The sequence below is a fragment of the Ranitomeya imitator genome, chromosome 4 (genome assembly GCF_032444005.1).
Source record: "Ranitomeya imitator isolate aRanImi1 chromosome 4, aRanImi1.pri, whole genome shotgun sequence".
Lineage (NCBI taxonomy): Eukaryota > Metazoa > Chordata > Amphibia > Anura > Dendrobatidae > Ranitomeya > Ranitomeya imitator.
In genome coordinates, this window is record NC_091285.1 from 623,518,650 (window position 1) to 623,541,024 (window position 22,375).

Consider the following 22,375-nt stretch of genomic DNA (forward strand, 5'->3'; position numbering starts at 1 on the left):
CCCCCTTAATCCGAGCAAACAAATCAGATAACAACGGCAAGGGGTACTGAAATTTAACCGTGATCTTATTTAGAAGGCGGTAATCAATACAAGGTCTCGGTGAACCATCCTTCTTGGCTACAAAAAAGAACCCTGCTCCTAATGGCGACGATGACGGGTGAATATGCCCCTTCTCCAAGGACTCCTTCACATAACTCCGCATAGCGGCGTGCTCAGGCACAGATAAATTAAACAGTCGACCTTTTGGGAATTTACTACCAGGAATCAAATCGATAGCACAATCACAATCCCTATGCGGAGGTAGGGTATCGGACTTGGGCTCATCAAATACATCCCGGTAATCAGACAAGAACTCTGGAACCTCAGAAGGGGTGGATGACGAAATAGTCAGAAATGGGACAACACCATGTACCCCCTGACAACCCCAGCTGGACACAGACATGGATTTCCAATCTAATACTGGATTATGGACTTGTAGCCATGGCAACCCCAACACGACCACATCATGCAGATTATGCAACACCAGAAAGCGAATAACCTCCTGATGTGCAGGAGCCATGCACATGGTCAGCTGGGTCCAGTACTGAGGCTTATTCTTGGCCAAAGGCGTAGCATCAATTCCTCTCAATGGAATAGGACACTGCAAGGGCTTCAAGAAAAACCCACAACGCCTAGCATACTCCAAGTCCATCAAATTCAGGGCAGCGCCTGAATCCACAAATGCCATGACAGAATACGATGACAAAGAGCAGATCAAGGTAACGGACAGAAGAAATTTTGACTGTACCGTACCAATGGTGGCAGACCTAGCGAACCGCTTAGTGCGCTTAGGACAATCAGAGATAGCATGAGTGGAATCACCACAGTAGAAACACAGCCCATTGAGACGTCTGTGTTCTTGCCGTTCAACTCTGGTTAAAGTCCTATCGCACTGCATAGGCTCAGGTTTAAGCTCAGGTAATACCGCCAAATGGTGCACAGATTTACGCTCACGCAAGCGTCGACCGATCTGAATGGCTAAAAACATAGACTCATTCAGACCAGCAGGCATAGGAAATCCCACCATGACATCCTTAAGGGCTTTAGAGAGACCTTTTCTGAAAATAGCTGCGAGCGCACCTTCATTCCATTGAGTGAGTACGGACCACTTTCTAAATTTCTGACAATATACCTCTATCTCATCCTGACCCTGACACAGAGCCAGCAAATTTTTCTCTGCCTGATCCACTGAATTAGGTTCATCGTACAGCAATCCGAGCGCCAGGAAAAATGCATCGATATTACTTAATGCAGGATCTCCTGACGCAAGAGAAAATGCCCAGTCCTGAGGGTCGCCACGTAAAAAAGAAATAATGATCCTAACTTGTTGAACTGGGTCACCAGAGGAGCGAGGTTTCAAAGCCAGAAATAGTTTACAATTATTTTTGAAACTCAGAAATTTAGTTCTATCTCCAAAAAACAAATCAGGAATAGGAATTCTCGGTTCTAACATAGAATTCTGAACCACAAAGTCTTGAATATTTTGTACTCTTGCCGTGAGCTGATCCACACATGAAGACAGAACTTTAATGTCCATCGCTACACCTGTGTCTTGAACCACCCAAATGTCTAGGGGAAAAAAAAGGCAAAACACAGTGCAGAGAAAAAAAAATGGTCTCAGAGCTTCTTTTTTCCCTCTATTGAGAATCATTAGTACTTTGGGCCTCCAGTACTGTTGTGATAGGTAATTGAGTACCACAATGGACATAGAGGTCAGAACACATACAGTGACCTGACAATAACCCAAAAACATAGAACGAGCTCTGAGACGTGGGAACTCTGGTGACCGCAATCCCTAATCCTCTCCAACCACACTAGAGGCAGCCGTGGATTGCGCCTAACGCTCCCTATGCAACTCGGCACAGCCTGAGAAACTAGCTAGCCTGAAGATAGAAAATAAGCCTACCTTGCCTCAGAGAAATACCCCAAAGGAAAAGGCAGCCCCCACATATAATGACTGTGAGTTAAGATGAAAAGACAAACGTAGAGATTAAATAGATTTCACAAAGTGAGGCCCGACTTTCTGAACAGAGTGAGGATAGGAAAGGTAACTTTGCGGTCAACACAAAACCCTACAAAAACCACGCAAAGGGGGCAAAAAGACCCTCCGTACCGAACTAATGGCACGGAGGTACACCCTCTGCGTCCCAGAGCTTCCAGCAAGCAGGAAAAAACAAATAGACAAGCTGGACAGAAAAAACAGAAAACAAAATAGCAAAGCGGAACTTAGCTATGCAGAGCAGCAGGCCACAGGAACGATCCAGGAGGAAACAGGTCCAATACTAGAACATTGACTGGAGGCCAGGATCAAAGCACTAGGTGGAGTTAAATAGAGCAGCACCTAACGACTTCACCACATCACCTGAGGAAGGAAACTCAGAAGCCGCAGTACCACTTTCCTCCACCAACGGAAGCTCACAGAGAGAATCAGCCGAAGTACCACTTGTGACCACAGGAGGGAGCTCTGCCACAGAATTCACAACAGACATCTCGTCATCCATTGATGAGGCCGAAGAGAAGGAGTTGCGATGGGATCTAGATGTTATTATGGGTGCCCCTTGCTTCTTCCTCCACTTGTACACCCGATTGTTGGAGAAATCTAGTGCATAACGTTGGTATTTTTTAGTTTTTGAAGCCACTATCTTTTTTGCCCATTTAGCAAAGTCACCTTCCAATTCTTTGTTAAGCTTCGCCATTGCTACAGTACTGAGTGTACTTATCAGTTCTCCCTGTACCACATTGATCTTCGTTTCCAATTCGCTCAAGGAGACAGCATTGGACTTAATAAGTAGTCCCATGAAGCCCCTTGAGCAGATTGTGGAGAAGTCTTCCCATTCTCATCATCAATAGAAAATGACGGGAACACTTGGACTCTCAAACCTCTCGGTATTATTTATCTGTATATCGTTCCAGGAAGGACTTGTTCCACCAGATACGTGTCTTTCGATTGTACAGATTCTTAAGTTTAGTAATCACGTCACCAGTCTCCCTTGTATTAGGAACCGCAGGTGGTTCCCCCCCAAACATCTCATCAAGTTTTGTTAACCATGTTTTCTGACGTGCTTTATTGTCTTGTTAATAAGCAGATCGCTGCCATATTTACAGTGGGTACAGAAAGTATTCAGACCATTTTTCACTCTTTGTTTCATTGCAGACATTTGGTAAATTAAAAAAAGTTATTTTTTTTCTCATTAATGTACACTCTGCACCCCATCTTAAGTACACAACTAAATAACAAAGGAGTAGCTTCAGAACAACTCTGTGACCATTCTTGACTGGCCCAGCCAGAGCTCTGACCTAAACCCAATTGAGCATCTCTGGAGAGACCTAAAAATGGCTGTCTACCAACGTTCACCATCCAACCTGACGGAACTGGAGAGGATCTGCAAGGAAGAATGGCAGAGGATCCCCAAATCCAGGTGTGAAAAACTTGTTGCATCATTCCCATGAAGACTCATGGCTGTACTAGCTCAAAAGGGGACTTCTACTCAATACTGAGCAAAGGGTCTGAATACTTATGACCATGTGATATTTCAGTTTTTCTTTTTTAATAAATTAGCAAAAATTTCTACATTTGTTTTTTTCAGTCAAGAAAAAAAAATTAACTTTTTCGAATTTACCAAATGGCTGCAATGAAACAAAGAGTGAAAAATGTAAAGGGGTCTGAGTACTTTCCGAACCCAATGTACATGGACAAATGACCAGGTTTGGCCAATTAATGGGCCATGTAAAAGCCATGTAAAAGGATCTCTCATATTACAGCATCACGGCTCATGCTCCCTTTTGAGTAGCATGTGGTACTATGGTATTAATAATGGTATTAACCTGCAGAGTACCACTACTCTTGCAGTTTCATTAAATTTTTTTCTGACTGGTTCCTTTTAAAGAGGACCTGCCATTTGCTCAAAAAAATCTAGACAAATACCTCGGAAACATCTCTGAGCTCCCCTGATTCTGAAGTTTCTTTCCGTTTTGCTCTGCGTCGCTCCAGTGCAGAGAATTTACATTTGTTGCTTTTGAAGAGCAATATGTGAAATCTTTACTTGTAGTGCAACTGAGCGTTTCGTCAGAGTTTTCTCTGGGGGCATACACTTTCATGCCTCTCTCATAGCAGTCTCAAATGATACCGAGGTATGAGTTTCAGCTTCTGAGAGGGAGGAGTGACAGTGCAAAAAGGTAAAACATAATAATTTTTATTTCTATAGCGCCAACATATTCCGCAGCACTTTACAATCAGAAGGGACATATACAGACAATAAAGACCTTACAGAGTAACACAATTCAGCAAATACCAAGAGGAGTGAGGGCCCTCAAGTTTACAATCTGAGGAAATAGGAGAGACCAGATAGGTGAAAGGTAAAAAGTGCCTGTATTGTCCGGTCCAGCCATCAATATAAATATAATAAATAGGGTATTCACATAACACTGCATGAACCAGTCACCAGCCAGTATCTGTACAGATACAGAGGACTATTACGTGCATGGCGGGTGGGTAAACATGCTACGAGGGACTGGATTAAAGCTGTAGTCACACATAACGATATTGTTAACGATATCGTTGCAACGTCACGCTTTTGGTGACGTATCAACGATCCCGCTAACGATCTTGTTATGTGTGACAGCGACCAACGATCAGGCCCCTGCTGGGAGATCGTTGGTCGTTAGGAATGATCAGGACCATTTTTTGGTCGCTGATCACCCGCTGTCATCGCTGGATCGGCATGTGTGACGCCGATCCAGCGATGTGTTCACTTGTAACCAGGGTAAATATCGGGTTACTAAGTGCAGGGCCGCTGGTTACCATTGTAAAAGTAAAAAAAAACAAAAACAGTACATACTCGCATTAGCAGCGCTCTTGCCGAAAGCAGTTTTAACCCTGTGGACGCCGGCGGGGGACGTGACAGACATCAGAATGTGAGTATGTAGTGGTTTTTTTTTTTTTTTTACTTTTACAATGGTAACCAGGGTAAATATCGGGTTACTAAGCGCGGCCCTGCGCTGTTTACCCTGGTTACCCGGGTGCTGCAGGGGGACTTCGGCATCGTTGAAGACAGTTTCAACGATGCTGAAGTCGTTCCCCTGATCATTGGTCGCTGGAGAGAGCTCTCTGTGTGACAGCTCCCCAGCGACCACACAACGACTTACCAACGATCACGGCCAGGTCGTATCGCTGGTCGTGATCGTTGGTAAGTCGTTTAGTGTGACTCCAGCTTAAGAGTGAAATTTTGGGAGGGCAAAAAGGTGATAGCTAGACAAGTGAGGCAATAGGCCAGTCTAAAGACGTACATTTTTAGGGCACGCTTAAAACTGTGGGTGTTTGGAATTAATAAAATTGTCCTGGGTACTGCATTCCAGAAATTTGGTGCAGCACTCGAGAAGTCTTGAAAACCAGAGTGGGAGGTTCAGATTATTGAGGATGTTAGTCTTTAACTTGGGTCATTAACGTAATGGAGAGCACAGGTAGGGTGACAGACAAAGATGATGGAGGAGATGTAGGGTGGTGCAGAACTGGAGAGCTTTATAGGTCAGAGTGATAAATTTATATTCGACTCTGCAGTGAATGGGTAACCAGTGCAATGGCTGGCACAGGGTAGGGGCATCTGTGTAGCAGTTGGGAAGGAATATGATCCTTGCTGCTGCACTCAGGACTGAGAGGGGAGAGTTTAGTAAGAGGGAGCTTGATCAGTAGAGAGTTGCAATAGTCCAGATGAGAATGAATAAGAGCAACAGTGAGAGTTTTTGAAGTGTCAAAAGTAAGAAAAGGTCCAATTTTAGAGATGTTTTTAAGGTCCTGGTGTCATGAGCGAGCTAGTGATAGGATCTGGGGAATGAAGGAACGATCTGATTCTAACATAAGCCTAAGACAGTGAGCATGCTGATGGGCAGTAATGGTAGAACCACACATGGAAATGACAATATTAGGTTTAGGAAGGTTAGTAGGGAGAGGAAACACAAGGAGTTCAGTTTTTGAAAAAAGAGGCAGAATCAGGGGATCTAAGGTTTTTAAAAGGTATTTCACTCAAATGTTTCGAACAAGTGACAGGTCCTCTTTAATCTTCATAGGCTTAGTTAGTTGTAAAACATCAAATTGTGTTTTACTTGCCATCCCCGGGTCCAGCACTGTGTCTTCACTGCTGCCCTGGTCTGTGTTGATTGGTTGCAGCAGTGATGTCACATCAGCAGCACTGCAGCCAGTCACTTAGCTCAGCTGCCCTATGCAGCAATTCCCTAATCTACTCTTAATAAAATGTATAAACAATAACTTTTCGATAACTATTAGGGAATTGTTATGCATGGGATTTCCTATTCTGGTTCATGCTTTATGGTAACCTCATGTTGGGGTGATTGATAGTGGCAGTAATGACATTATGCTGTGTGGAGAAATATGGGTGCGGAGAGCTCAGATAATGAGGGTTTTTTCATGCCTGCACTTTGGTGACACTATTTCCAGCAACTCCTCCTCTCCATGGGTGGATAGCTGGGAACTGAGGGGGAGGAAAGGAGGACAGGAAGGCAGGCAGTTACTCTGACAGCGCACAACAAAGTGTCAGCTGCACTCACACTCAGGACTACCATGTAACACACCTCCAGAGACCACTTATACTGGCTACTGGCAGGATCACCATAAGTCATGGTAAGGGGCAGCTGCATGCCGGTCTTCCTGGCACTGTCACCCTGTTTCCCCTAATCTCCCCTTCAGTCTATTCTTGTCTTCTTGTCCCTAAGCTTTTTCCTTCAACTTTCACTTTCGAGCTCTAACTAACAATTATAGATAATTTCTGGAAGGAGGGAAGTATATTGGCACAAGAAGCCAAACTGGCATTCTGCTCGCCTTCCGTACCTTCAGTATCAGCAGATTTTTCTAGCATTTCATTGACCTAGACGTTTTATGCCGCCTGTGTAGTAGCTCTTGTTTTATGTGCGTTTCCTGTACATGGGAGTTTTTGCTTTTGTGTGCAAACATAAAGTGTTCAGGCTGAAACTAGAGGTCCCAGGTGTGAGTCGCATTGCGTGACATTTGATTTGCACAACTTTTTTGTTTTTTCTCTCCATATAAGTCAATAGAAAGGTCGTGCTCTAGTTGGACAGCAGTCGCTCTCACGAGGGTAAATTTCCACTGACTTTTATGGGATGTGACGGCCACCTTATCATTTTGGATTGCACTAAATTTGGGATTAGCTAAGTGGGTGCAGGCGGCAATTACGTGACACGTTGTATGCGCAAACGAGAAGACAGTAATCTGTCTCCATATTAGCGGCCACATTGCATCTATACTTGGGTAATTTTGGTTAAGTCTGAGTTTGGTTCTGCAGATACACCGGGGTCACCCACGACAAATCAGTCAGTTAACAACCACCGACAGGTACAGTAAACACAACTTGTGCCAACTGACAAGGGGATATGTTACACTACAAGTGAACAGTCAGTTCTTTAACTTATGGAAAAATTAGAAAGCTGTAGGGATTCACGCTTTCTGGCAACAGACTGGACACACACAGGAACTTGTTTGTGGTGCAAAAACAGTCTTATGTTTATTTCCTGTCAAACATTAACAAAGTCCACATGAAATGAAAAGATAGCCTTTCTCAGGCTTAAACAATGAAAAAAAAACAGTCCTTTCTCTGGGTAGGCAAGCTTATTAGCACGGTCTCTTGTATGGCAATTCAGGCAGTGCCCCTTACTCAGTTTGGGTCAGCAAACAAACTAATCACTTACACACATCATACACCCACCTGAGATAATCTAGCAGCCATTATTAGGATCTGCAACAGTTGGATGGGAGTATGGGAGCAGTTATTCCCACCCAAGCTCTTTGGCCGCTCCTAAATCCTGGACCCAATATCCGGTCCAACAAAAAAAAGCCTCTTGGCAGCCAGTTGTTACTGGATCCTTCATTCCAGGAACTACACCACCAAGGCCAGCCACCTCGGTGACATATACCTAACACCTGCCTTTCTACAAAGTGTAAAAATCTGAGCGACATTGGCAAGGGCACAATTTGGGTAGACAAGTGGGTCTGGTTTTATGAAGTGTTGTCCAAGGAAGAACAAGCAACTTCATTGATGCACATTTGAAGCACTGCAAATGATAAAACTCAAACCATCTGTTGCAAATGTCTTGATGCAAGATACCACAGGACACCTTCAGAGATCTTGGGGAGTCTAAGCCTCTCTGGTTCAGAGCTGCTTTGGTGGCACATGGATCTGTACAATACTATGCAGGTTATGGTGTAGCTGAATGGTGTATGTAATAAAAAGAAACAATGCTAGTGACATTGACCCTCCACGTTACCCTGCATACTTTGCTCAGACTGTGGCTGGTTAAACTAGTTTGTTAGAGGTTTACAGAAATTAGTGGAGCAGTTCGATGGTATCTTTTGCCCACAAGGTCATATCAGTGGAGGTTCGGGTTCAGGTCCAGGTGCTCACTTTCTTTGTAGACATAATATATACTGTACATGACTACCTTTCTAATGGAAAAAGTTGAAGTTATGGAAAAAAGGCATCTTCATAGTTTCAAGGTTTTTGCCATTATCTCCTTCTAACATCTTAGATGGCCCGAATTATGAATGTCTTGGGATTCTGTAATTTTAAAGATAAAAATATCTATCAATTGAAGGAAACTGTCAATGGAGATTCGGAACAGGCCGTCTGATGGCATTTTGAGTGAAGCTTTGGGGCTCATGCACACATCAGTGATTTTCTTTTTCGAGAAAAAATTGGTTCGAGTTTCATCAGATTTTGATCTGCGTTTTATCACAGTTTGGTCAAAGTTTCTGGTGAGAAAAAAATGTTTCTCCATCTTCTCCTGTCAGTCCATGAAAACCGGCAGCACCTGGATGGCACCCGAGTGCTGTCTGATATTTTTCTCAGACCAATCAAATTTCATTGTTGATTTTAATCCGACACTCAGATCAACATCGCACATGTCTCCACAATTATGCACGGACCACTTGATACATAAAAAAAAAATCACAGATATGTGGACATACCCATAGACTATCATAGATATGAGTGCTATCCGAGAAAAATCTGGTTGGCACTCATATGTGAAAAACTGACATGTGAATGAGCTCTTACGTGAAACTCATCAATTCAATGAGGATGAGGAAAAACCTTTTGATACCACCATCCAGAAGTATATTGAACAGAATGGTTGATGTTGTAAAGAGCGTTAACTACCACTACATACCAGTTGCTAATGCTAATCTCTACTAATCGATCTCCCTATTAATAAACTCTTCCCTCTCCAATCCATGCTGAATGCAGCATCCAGGATCATATTCCTCTCCAACCGCTACACTGATGACTCTACCCTGTGCCAGTTGTTGTACTGGTTGCCCATCCGCTATATTGTCCAATATAATATATCACTCACCCACAAAGCTCTCCACAGTTCTGCACCACCCTACATCTCCTCCCTCTCTGTCTATTACGCTACCAGTGCCCTCCATCCCGCTAAAGACATTTGCATCATCTTTATTGTCTGTACATGCCCAATCTGAAATGTAAAGTGCTGTGGAATATGTTGATGCTCTAGCAAGATGAACTTCGGACTCCTCAATTTCCCTGACTTCCGACTCCTACTCCATGACTGCACAGGACTGGTCACTACTGAGCATATACATAAAGTGCAGCACATATTCATCTCAACTAAAAGCCTAGATCCTTAGATCAATAACAGAATATTATATATTTTAAGAGTCAGTCGGTCCATTTTATACCTACTCCAACTCCACAACTCTGACTCTACACCCCTGCTGCTAACACAACATGATGCATATGCTAAAAATAAAAGCAGTTTTGGCATCGCAAAACATATCTGCAAACTCCATGCAATTTTTAATGCCTGACCCAATCTATATATATATAATTGTCTAAGGGGTACTTCCTTCTGTTTGTCTGTCTGCAACTTCTGTAACGGAAATTCCGCGTCGCTGATTGGTCGTGTCCGGCAGGCCGCGACCAATCAGCGACAGGCTTAGTCGTATGCAGCATCAATAGTAAAAAGATATAATGTTAAAAATAATTTAAAAAAAACAATTGTGCTATTCTCACCTTCTGCCGTCCACAAATGCGGGTGATGCTGCCGCCAGCTTCCGTTCCCAGTGATGCATTGCAAAATTACCCAGATGACTTAGCGAGACCGCTAAGTCATCTGGTTAATTTCGCAATGAATCACTGCGAACGGAAGCTGGCAGCAGCATCGCGCACATCAACACAGCTTCGCTGGACGCCGGAGGGTGAGTACATAACTATTTTTTATTTTCATTTTTTTTTAACAGGGATATGGTGCCCACACTGCTATACACTACCTGGGCTGTTATATACTGCGTGGGCTGTGTTATATACTGCATGCGCTGTGTTATATACTACGTGGCCTGTGTTTTATACTGCGTGGGCTGTGTTATATACTGCAGGGGCTGTGTTATATACTACGTGGCCTGTGTTATATACTGCGTGGGCTGTGCTATATATTACGTGGGTTGTGCTATATATTACGTGGGCTGTGTTATATACTACGTGGCTCCTATATACTACGTGGCTGTTATATACTACGTGGCTGTGCTATATACTACGTGGCTGTCTGTGTTACGTGGGCTGTTATATACTATGTGGGCTGTGTTATATACTACGTGGGCTGTGTTTTATATACTGCGTAGGCAGTGTTATATACTACGTGGCCTGTGTTATATACTGCGTGGGCTGTGCTATATATTACGTGGGTTGTGCTATATCTTATGTGGGCTGTGTTATATACTACGTGGCTGCTATATACTACGTGGCTGTGCTATATACTACGTGGCTGTCTGTTACGTGAGCTGTGCTATATACTATGTGGCTGCTATATACTATGTGGCTGTGCTATATACTATTTGGCTGTGTTATATACTACGTGGCTGTGCTATATACTACGTGGCTGTGCTAAGCGCAACGTACATACATACATATTCTAGAATACCCGATACGTTCGGGACACCATCTAGTAGCAGATATTTAGCTAAATGTAAGGGGTAAAGAAGAAAAGCGAAAACCACATAGCAAATCACAAAGTGAAAAAGGAAGTGTTAACATGAGCAAAAGTAATATAGGTCCTTGTATTAATAAAGTGAACTAATAAAGTGAACTAATGGTGACAGCCGGTGAGTGATGCAAGGTTTGAGGGTTGAGGTTGGAGCAGTAAACAAGAGATCATGTCACAGACTCTAAATGGTTATTTCCCAATGTCTCTAGCTTATGGACATTGAAGGGGTTTTCCAGGTGCTAAAATTTATTTTAAAGTTGTTCATACCCATTAAGTTAAAAATAATAAAAGAATTTATAGTTACCATCAGGGATCCCGTGGTGATTCCCAGTCCTCACTGGTCTGTGCTTCCTGGTTCTGTCCTTGAGACATTAGAAACAGACGGAAATGCCCTCTCAGCCAATCGCTGGCTGCAGCAGGTCACTGCTGTGGCCAGTTATTGATTAAAAAGAGCATTTGTGGCACATCGAGAATTCTTAGGTCAATGTCCTGCCTAGAAGACAGTCCATCAGTAAAGGCCCATTTAGATGGGATGATTTTGTCATGCTTTGATTTTATGGCCTCCTGCTCAATCTTGAGCCATGGCGACTTGATGGATGAACCATCTGTAGGAAGATCGATCTTGTGCAAGCCTAGATAGGTCCACCAGGGTCTTCTCGACCGTTATCTTCATAGTATGAAGCCATCGATCGTCTTCGTATGATGTGTCCAAGTCAAGGAGTGTCAATCGACTGCATACAGGTTGATTGGTATTCTATCATTGGCCCATTCTCACTTGCCGACAAAATCTGCATGGGCAAGAAATGATGCAGCCTCTGATAAGTGGTTCGCTAAGTGAAAAACACTTTAGTTGTCAATGGCAAGGGTGGTTAGGCAGCAAAACTGCAGTTCATGACACGACCATTAGCAATGAAAGCTCTTTCAGATGCTTTCATTTGAAAATAGTGGTGTTCAATGTGTCACAGTGGTTCTCCAATGCACATCAACATCAACCCTCTTAGATGAGCATGGTCTGCCAGAGCGAGAAATAGTGGTGTGAGCGTCTGTCTGCTCTGGTTGATGGAAGGTCTCTATGATGTCCATACTCCACAATATGCTCTAAGCTGTAGTATTTTTATACTTTATAGTAAGAATATTTCCATATGAAACAAAAATCTGTAAAAATAATTCATGTAATCAATTTTTTCAGTTAAAGGTCCTCTTCACAAAGTCCTAGTTCATGTGGAAGGTCCGTATGCAATCAGTTATTAAACAGGAAGAACTAGACTGTGAGTAACAACATTTGAGCACTTGGCTAACAGAGGGGGATCCAATTGGTGGACCTCCAGCTGTTAGCAATATGTCTTAAACCTCCACTCCAGCGCTGGAGTGGTGCTTTTAATAAAAAGTGAAGATGGTGGTGGGTAAGTATAAGACTATCATCAGGGACTTCCCATTAGAAAAACACAACACCTCTTTTGGTCTATGGGTTGTATCTGGTATTGCAGCTCTGTCCTGCTCACTTAAAGTGTAGCTAAACTTTTAAATATTGTTTTACATGTTATTAGCAGTGTTAATCAGTGTGTGTGTGTGTGTGTGGGGGGGGGGGGGCTGGATCCTCAGACCCATACCGGTCACTCAAGCCAGGGATCAGGATCAGCTTATCCTCGATTGTGAGCAGAGCACTTCATTTACCAACAGACTTTCTATTGATCCTGTACACTTCCCTTAGTCTACTAAAGTAGATGCAGGTTTTTAAAGACATTTACTCAAATATTGAGCAGTTAGTTCAATACTTCCCAAAAATGAACAGAAGAGCGGAATTTGATAATGATATATCCTTCTAAAACTGGAAAATGGTAAGTAAACATTCCTCTCTGCTCTTGTAATGGAATAATCTAAATAATCAATCATTATTCATTTACACAAGAAAATTGCATGGCAGACAATATGATCAGTGATAACAAAAATTTCCCATTAAGTGTCACCTGCTTAACCCAGCAGGAAGTATGGCGGCGTCTAAAAATCACTAAAATTCAAATCTCTGGGCCCGGATGGGATACATCCTCAAGTACTGCAGGAACTACGTACAGTCATTGATAGACCATTATTTTTAATCTTTAACCCCTTACCGGCATCGGACGTAATATACCGTCCGATGCCGGCTCCCCTGCTTTGATGCAGGGCTCCGCGGTGAGCCCACACCAAAGCCGGGACATGTCAGCTGTTTTGAACAGCTGACATGTGCCCGTAATAGGCGCGGGCAGAATCGCGATCTGCCCGCACCTATTAACTAGTTAAATGCCGCTGTCAAACGCAGACAGCGGCATTTAACTACCGCTTCCGGCCGGGCGGCCGGAAATGACGTCATCGCCGACCCCCGTCACATGATCGGGGGTCGGCGATGCTTGTGAATGGTAACCATAGAGGTCCTTGAGACCTCTATGGTTACTGATTGCCCGTCGCTGTGAGCGCCACCCTGTGGTCGGCGCTCACAGCACACGTGCAATTCTGCTACATAGCAGCGATCAGCAGATCGCTGCTATGTAGCAGATCCGATCGTGCTATGCCTGCTTCTAGCCTCTCATGGAGGCTATTGAAGCATGGCAAAAGTAAAAAAAAAAAGTTTAAAAAAATGTGAAAAAAATAAAAAAAACATAAAAGTTTAAATCACCCCCCTTTCGCCCCAATCAAAATAAATCAATTAAAAAAATATCAAATCTACGCATATTTGGTATCGCCGCGCTCAGAATCGCCCGATCTATCAATTAAAAAAAAGTATTAACCTGATCGCTAAACAGCGTAGCGGGAAAAAAATTCGAAACGCCAGAATTACGTTTTTTTGGTCGCCGCGACATTGCATTAAAATGCAATAACGGGCGATCAAAAGAACGTATCTGCACCGAAATGCTATCATTAAAAACGTCATCTCGGCACGCAAAAAATAAGCCCTCAACCGACCCCAGATCACGAAAAATGGAGACGCTACGAGTATCGGAAAATGGCGCAATTTTTTTTTTTTTTTTTAGCAAAGTTTGGAATTTTTTTTCACCACTTAGATAAAAAATAACCTAGTCATGTTTGGTGTCTATGAACTCGTAATGACCTGGAGAATCATAATGGCAGGTCAGTTTTAGCATTTAGTGAACCTAGCAAAAAGCCAAACAAAAAACAAGTGTGGGATTGCACTTTTTTTGCAATTTCACCGCACTTGGAATTTTTTTCCCGTTTTCTAGTACACGACATGCTAAAACCAATGATGTCGTTCAAAAGTACAACTCGTCCCGCAAAAAATAAGCCCTCACATGGCCAAATTGACGGAAAAATAAAAAAGTTATGGCTCTGGGAAGGAGGGGAGCGAAAAACGAACACGGAAAAACGAAAAATCCCCTGGTCATGAAGGGGTTAAAGACTCCATAATAACAGGGTCTGTACCACAGGACTGGCATATAGCAAATGTGGTGCCAATATTCAAAAAGGGGACAAAAACTGAACTGAACTGATTAGATCAATATGGAATCCAGTTCGATGTTGAGATGTTGACAGAGATCAGTCTGCACGTGTCATGATCATCTGATCGGTGTCGGATGAAAAGCATCTGGATGATTAGATGCAATTGATTTTTGCTAGAGTCTTTCAGTTTTGTAGGGAGTTTCCAGTATGGGCAGAGTTCAAATGCTAATTTAGGACAACTGGTGGAATGAAGCTATTGTATTGTTTGTGTCCACACAGATATAATTACAGAGTGAAGCAAAAAGGAAATGGAATTTAATGCCACCAAAGTGGAGTGAAAAAATATCTGTCATCTGTATGTGGGTCACAGGCTGTAGATCATTTGTAATAACAAGAAAATAAAAAATTTGTTTTGCGCTGAGCAAAAACAATCTCTATAGACATTACCGTATTCTTATATGTCCCCCATGTCCTCTAGCTTATTTAGAGTACCAAATATAAAAATGCCTAATAAGTACCTGTTAAAAATCCGAAATGATTCTTCCATGGTAGCGAAAAAGTTGTCCGGGAGAAACGTAGATTGTCAGAGAGAGAGATTTCTTCAGGAATGTAGTCCCGGCCGGTGACTCACATCCCCCTCTGGTAATATCCCCGCTGGCGATGCAAAGATGGAGCCGGTGTGTGCTCGGTGCACGTTCGGAACCTGTGGCGCTGCAGACGCCGAAGCAGGACCTAGCGTGACGTTGGGGATCACGTGCACGTGCAACTTTTTCGCTACCGTGGAAGATTCATTTCGGATTTTTAACAGGTACTTATTAGGCATTTTTATATTTGGTACTCTAAATATGCTAGAGGACATGGGGGACATATAAGAATACGGTAATGTCTATAGAGATTGTTTTTGCTCAGCGCAAAACAAATTTTTAATTTTCTTTTTACATAGTATTCACTTTGGACAACGTTGGTGGTTGGCGTCCTGTTTTTTGCAGCGGCAATAACATCCCTATTATACTTTGCGCCAACCATATTATAGTACATTTGTAATAACATTATGGCTCCAATTCATCTTTGCATTTGTGCCTGTATTTTGTCTAGTTTTGTACCTCTAGTTTTGCTCCCTGTTCGTTACTCTATTTGCTCTCTTTACGCAGTCTATTTTATATGTGCTCGTCTGTATTTTTTTCTTTTCTGCTTTGTGGGCAAAGTCTAGAAATTCTAGATGTTTTAGCCTGATTCATTCTTTTGGTGCAGCTCCTCTTCAATCCCCCTGATGTATTCTTGAGGACGCCAAAATTTTGGCACAATTTTTGTGAGTTTTGGTGCCAAAAGTCTAAAGACAGTTCAAAGCAGGATAGAAAGCTAGTTTTTGACTTAGCCCCAAATTCATGAATCGCGTTCGCCATTTTGATGAATTTGGCACCAAAAATGCAACTAACATCACAAGACAAAAAAGGAAAGTGACTTAAACACACCCCCACTCGCAAAAGATGCGCTGCGAGGGTTCGCCACTTTCTAAGCCAGGTTACGGCAGTGATGTATGCGTTGTGCAAACTCCCGGTTAAAGCCTGTCTAATCGCTCAGTAAAATGACACCAGGGTCGTTGCATGCGCACATTGACTTCCTGGAGATCTTCAGTAAAATGGCGCCAGTCGCGACGCATGTGCGATTGATATATCAGCTTGTCATTGAGCTGAGATTTAAATTTGTGCATGTGTCGACACACAAGCACCATTTTCCTGAAGCCAACTGCGAGGTGAATGTGCACATGAGCCACCCATGAGCCACCCATGGTTAGGACGGCACTGGCACAAAATTTTAAACAATATTAAAATACGAACAAGAAAGACAGCTGAGGACGAAGATCCTACCCACAGTCCTGTCCCTCAGGTCCGCCCAGATGCACGAACAGTTATTCCACCCAAATTTCTAATGATGATTAAAGGGACTCTGTCACCTGAATTTGGCGGGACTGGTTTTGGGTCATATGGGCGGAGTTTTCGGGTGTTTGATTCACCCTTTCCTTACCCGCTGGCTGCATGCTGGCTGCAATATGGGATTGAAGTTCACTCTCTGTCCTCCATAGTACACGCCTGCACAAGGCAATCTTGCACAGCGCAGGCGTGTACTATGGAGGACAGAGAATGACCTTCAATCCAATATTGCGGCCAGCATGCAGCCAGCGGGTAAGGAAAGGGTGAATCAAACACCCGAAAACTCCGCCCATATGACCCAAAACCAGTCCCGCCAAATTCAGGTGACAGGTTCCCTTTAAAGAACAACCAGGCAGCAGATTTCAATACAGAAGGTACCTATGAAATCAGCAGCACAGCGCCTGTATGCCCATAACTTTAGTTTAACATGCCGGATCCTGATGACAGATTCTCTTTAAGTCCTTGAAAGTAGAATTTGTTTAAGGACTGGTAAAGCGTAAGAAAGGTCCTGCAAAGAGAAAACAAAAGTATAAGGGTTGGGGCAGAACAAGAGAAGTCCTGGAAATTAGAAAGATATGAGAGCTGGTGCGTTACAAAAGAAGTTCTGGAAAGTAAAAAGGATATAAGGAGTGGTGCAGCCTGAGATAATTCCTGAAAAATAAAAAGGATGTAAGGACTGGTTCATTAAGTACTGGAGAGTAGAAAGGGTATAAAGGCTGGTGCAGTGCAAGAAAAGTGGTGAAAAATAGGAAAGGTGTAATGAGGATAAATATATGTTATCATCTGTACACAGGATGCAGATGATTTAATCAACTGAGATGAAGGATGAAATACACGGTAGTAAACATGGCAAAGAAAAATTGTATTGTTAATTATACTAATCTTGTTTTCTCCCCTCAATTGCAGACTTCCCAGAAGCTTGAACAATGTCAGCGGAATGCTGAAGAGGTGAAGATATTAATGAAAGACAATGTGGACAAAATATTTGAGAGAGAAGGAAAGCTTGATAATCTAGAAGTTCGAGCAGATGAGCTCAAGGATATGGTAAGCTGTTAGCGTTTTTGAAAAATTACCTCACGCTGTCTAGACATTTTGATGTGTCAGCACATCCACACTATAGAGAAGACAGCGTCAGTCAGCAGCCATGCTAAAAGTTCACACAGCTTACACATAAGGCATCACCTCATTTCGCCAATAAAGAGACCTTCCAATGCTTTACATGTGGTCACCTGTTCTTCAAGAGTATAATGGTACCGAATGAAGAGGCTTAGTGGTGTACTGAGACTTATTTACCAGCAAAATGCTCTATGCAAAATATGTCTCCTCCAGATGGAAGAAAGCTATCTTCAAAAGAATAAAAGACAATTTTTTTAATTGAAAGCCTAAGATCATGCTCTCTCCACCCAGGTGCAAAAAAAATAAAACAGTGTACAATGACACGGTCTATTGAAGCCCACTCCGGAAGGAGGCGGGCCCCCAACTACGGTAATTACTCCCTGTTCCTACGAGCAAGAAGGCCACAGAGAGCGATTGGGGCAAATGGTTCCCTTTTGCAAAGCTCAGGGAAAGTCCAAATCGTTCTTCCATCATCCACCTGAGCTGCCACACAAGTTAAACCAGGACTAGACTGGCTCTTCTCCAGAAGGAGGGAAATCTGAGGTTATGAAGGGGGAAGTAGAACCTGATGGCCACACACTTAACCCACCCTAGACCGCTAGGAGGGAACTAATAAGGGAACCACGTTCCGACAAGTTCTTGACGCAGGACACACGTGCAAAAAAAAAAAAAGGGACACAGTGAAAAAATAAATTAAATAAATAGTGGAAGGTGTTTTCAGTGCAAAACTGACTGGACCTCCCTTTGAGAATTTAAGAATTCTCCCATACTTGCAAGAAGGCCCTGATTAAGGGTGTGTGTTAAAGAAGTGTGAAAATTTGAAGTACGGTACTTGAGTAATGTCTCAAAATTCAAGTGGGGATTCTAATTCCAGTGAATTAAGGTACCACAGGGTCATCACTCATAGGGGCACTTCGCACCTCAGGGCTTTAAAACTTATCAAACCTAATGGCTTCGATCTTGAGGCAGGGTCACAGTTTCCACCAGATGACCAAACACAGTGTGCATGTTGTATCTATCTACTGAGACGGCCTTCAGACAAAAAACGCCTTTTCGAAAGATACTACACTTGATCTTAGCCAAAAGGCTGAGTACAGACAGCTGTTTTTGGGTTCCCTTCTGTCATCTGATAGGCTGGATAAGATGCCATAGGTGCAATTCAAGAATAGTACTGGCTCCTATTGAAGAGACTCGGTGATGTGTAAAGGCTCATGTACAGGCAGTGATCCATGGGATACAAGTATGCAGCTTAGCTCTCCTCCAAAATATCGAATGCTTGTCAGAAAAACATCCAAGTCAGCAGCACAGCATCCTTGGTTCATTAAACTCCTGCATTTTGTAGTTATTGGGTGGTGTTTGATATCACAGTGTCAGACCCCAGCCCAAAGATCCCAGAATAAGTCAGCCCAACAAGAGACCATAGGACACCCAAATAGCAAAATTAATGGTATATTTTTTTCAGCTCACAGTTGAATTCAGTGCAGCTTTAGGAGAATTAACGACACCATTAATTTTGCTATTTGGATAAGCGGTGGTCTCTTCTTGAGTAAAAGCTATGTCATAACCACCAAACCACAAACTCTTGGTGTAATAATTCTTACCATGGATATTCTAGTTGAAACCCAATGAGACATGTTGCAGTAAAGCTGCAGCTATGAGTTGAGGTTTGTTACCTAGCAATCTTTGAACTCGAGAAACGAAAATATTATTTTCACTTATTAACGTGTGTACTGTATCTTCTATATGTAGAGATTATTGTGAGAGAAACATTAACTCCTTGTTTCCACTTACAGGCCATGAACTTCCAGAAGACAGCCAAAATTGTGGAACGTAAAACGTACTGGGAGAAATGGCGCTGGTACCTTATTTTTGGAGGGATAGTTATTTTGGTTGTAATTATCATAATTGTTATTATTGCTATTCAGTTCACTGGGGGTGAAAGTGAAGGGGCATCACCGGCAGAAGAGAGGGCAACTGACCCGGACGATACAAATGGTTGACTCCCCAACTTCTCAAACCATGGAATAACATAGAGATTAGGACAAAAGAAATATGGAAGCCATCTCTGATAACACCGAGAAAGATCTGCAGAATGTTCTTCTTCCATGACTTACAATCTATTCTCAATGCAATGCGTCACTCTCTAAAAAACAGTATGTTTAGACCTCACAACTGCCCAATGAATGTGAGCATGAAGGTCTCAGATGACCCTCCATCCTGCCATGGTGTGAAGCTTTTTCCTAGAACACTGAGGAACATGAGAAGAAAATGTTTATGGTCCTGCAGATTATTTTTGTGTATTGGTTTTGTATGTATGACTATATTGTGCCAGAAGAGCTCTCAAAGTCCAAGGACAATGCACTGATGCCCTGAAGTTCAGATTGTCCTTTAAAGAGACAACCCTAACCCTAAAGTCTATATTCTCTCCATGTGCTGGCGGAATAGAGACTGTCAGTTTCTGTTATTGGCGACTTTAGGTTTGGCTTACTGCCAGGAAGAATACAGCCTATGATATTATCTTTATCTCATGTTCCATTCTGATGATCTCCCAAAATGTTATTACATATTAAAAGTTGCTTTTATAAGATAAGGCTTTATAAACTACCTACTTTGGGTTTGGTGTTCTTTTAATAGAAAAGACAAATTTCTTCTAACTATATGTAAAGGGGTTATCTGGGAATTTGCTTATTTTTTTCTATGGGGCTAAGTTCTTATAAGCAGGTAGCTGCTGACTACTTGCCTGTTGTGCCCTGCACCGATCTCTGCTGGCTCAAGGTGGTCACAGCGATTCTGCCAACAAAACAGCTCTTCCGCTCTGTTGACACAATGTTGCCGCCAACATCATGCTGATTGACATCCGCCACCCCCCACAGTTTAGTAGCAGGGAGCTGGCCGTTAATCAGCAAGACATCAGCAATCAAACTACTTTGTCCATGTGACATCAACAGAAGCTGCAGAATCGTGGAAGGGATCCTTGACCGCTCTGAGCCTGCAAAGATCAGCGCTGGGCAGAACAACCAGTTAGTTAGCAACTAACTACTGGTAAGTTCTTCGCCAAGTAGGGAAAAATAAACAAAGTTCCAGATAACCCTTTAAAGTTCTAAACATCATTAATATACCCTTATTCTGAATTCTGCTGAATTACTGAATTCTTTTGTTGCTGTACCTCCTCAACCCACCCATAAACAGTGTGCTCTATACCTCTTGAGTCAATTGCAATATCATAACCTTGGGGGGTTCACTCGAAAACGCGTTCATGACTTTCTGTTCTTACATCCTTTAGTTTCTACTCCTCATATTCCAAATAGTTCATCACTTTAGTCATGTTTCTATTGTGCATATATTGACCTTTTTACCTGGCGCATGCACAGTGGCAGCAATGAATTTTTAGTCAAGGCTGTGCTGTGCCGTAGATAAGCTGCTTCTAATGTGTATTTATCTGGCAGATGATTTATCATAAAGAATCAGTCATGCACAGAGTCATGAATTTGAGTGTTAGGTAAGCCCCAGTGCAGGATGTTGCATGGCATGGATCCAACAATAACCGGTAGAGAGAGCCCTGTTTTTGGAGTGTAGGGTGCAACAACAGGCGATATAAGAAATGAGTGAGAACTCAATGTACGGTTACGTTAGAAATGTTTACATTATATTTATTAATGTATTCATAAAAAAAGTGCCCACTTCCTTTAAGATAACTACTTCTGTGCCTTATGGAGTGCGTAGACTGCAATTACTATGCTCGTGAACCACAATTTCAGTCTTTGAGAAAGTTTTCAAAGATAACAGGCATATGACTGTGAACCGATGTGTTGTTTTGCTTTTTGAGCAAAGTACAACTGTTTTTTAACTTTCTCTTCTAATAAACTTGGTTTAGAGAGATTTTCAGTTTGTTCCTGTTTGTGTTGTGTTATACAGAGCGATCAATGTAAAAAAAAGCTGACATTACATGGGATAAAGTTTGCATATTATAGAATTTGTGCCATTAGTACAGTAAATTGACAAATTGACATCATAAAGGAGATCCGCAGACCATTTGGAGGCATCACAATCATGGACCAGACCTCAACTGCAGGACAATAAAACTTTCACACTCCTTATCTATGAACTGTTCCAATATTTACAGCCACAACTGTTTTCTTCCAGTCTCACATGCATAGTTTTGCCTCACATCATTTCTTATCTATTGCATTATTAGTGTGTCCTCTTGTGTATAAATATGTGACTCTTCAGATTTTGTGTTAGTCTATGCCTGATGAAGAGACCTGTGTAGTCTCGAAAGCTTGCAATTTGTTACCATCTCTTCAGTTAGCCATTAAAAGGTATCAACCACTGAGGACTCTTAAATTTTAATATTTTGATAATGATGTTCATCTCGCCCATGAAAGTCCTATGGACATGCTGTAGATTAAACAGAAACTGCAGAACACTTCTTGAGTCGTACAAAAAAATTGATGGGATCTGACATTTATGACTAGGATGAGACAATGACTTTTCCAGTAATGGCAGGATTATTTACAGTTGTAATATATTCCTACTTATAAATTGTATTTCAAACAAAAGGCGTAACATTTTGCCTTGAAATTTGGACGATGTATGGGTAATGTCCTTTTCTTTCTTGAACATGAAAAATGTTCAAAATTGAAAGATCAGACCAGCATGATAGCAGGGGACAGATCAAATCATATGGAGAAACTCACATAAGTAACTTTTACAAGTTTATTGCAAAATTGCAAAATAAGATAGGAATAAGTCACAACATTTTAATTATCTTTTTTTTTGCAGAAAACAACAAAAACATTTTTTTTTCCAAATTACAAACAAAGATATACAGT

The 22,375-nt window shown here is 42.2% G+C and overlaps 1 protein-coding gene across 1 annotated transcript; it reads left to right on the forward strand.

Annotated features, from left to right (window-relative positions):
• Nucleotides 1-6,521: 6,521 nt before the first annotated feature.
• Nucleotides 6,522-21,422, forward strand: VAMP5 (vesicle associated membrane protein 5). The gene is made up of 3 exons (XM_069766648.1): nucleotides 6,522-6,673; nucleotides 17,334-17,471; nucleotides 19,337-21,422. Exons 1-3 carry the CDS (start codon nucleotides 6,671-6,673, stop codon nucleotides 19,541-19,543), a joined length of 348 nt encoding a protein of 115 aa, XP_069622749.1. The 5' UTR covers nucleotides 6,522-6,670; the 3' UTR covers nucleotides 19,544-21,422.
• The last annotated feature ends 953 nt before the right edge of the window (nucleotides 21,423-22,375 follow it).

What these genes read in the sequence shown, in the direction of transcription:
- VAMP5 (XM_069766648.1), top strand. An exon ending in CAGATGAGCTCAAGGATATG is followed by an intron (nt 17,472 to 19,336) that starts GTAAGCTGTTAG and finishes TTCCACTTACAG; the next exon opens with GCCATGAACTTCCAGAAGAC.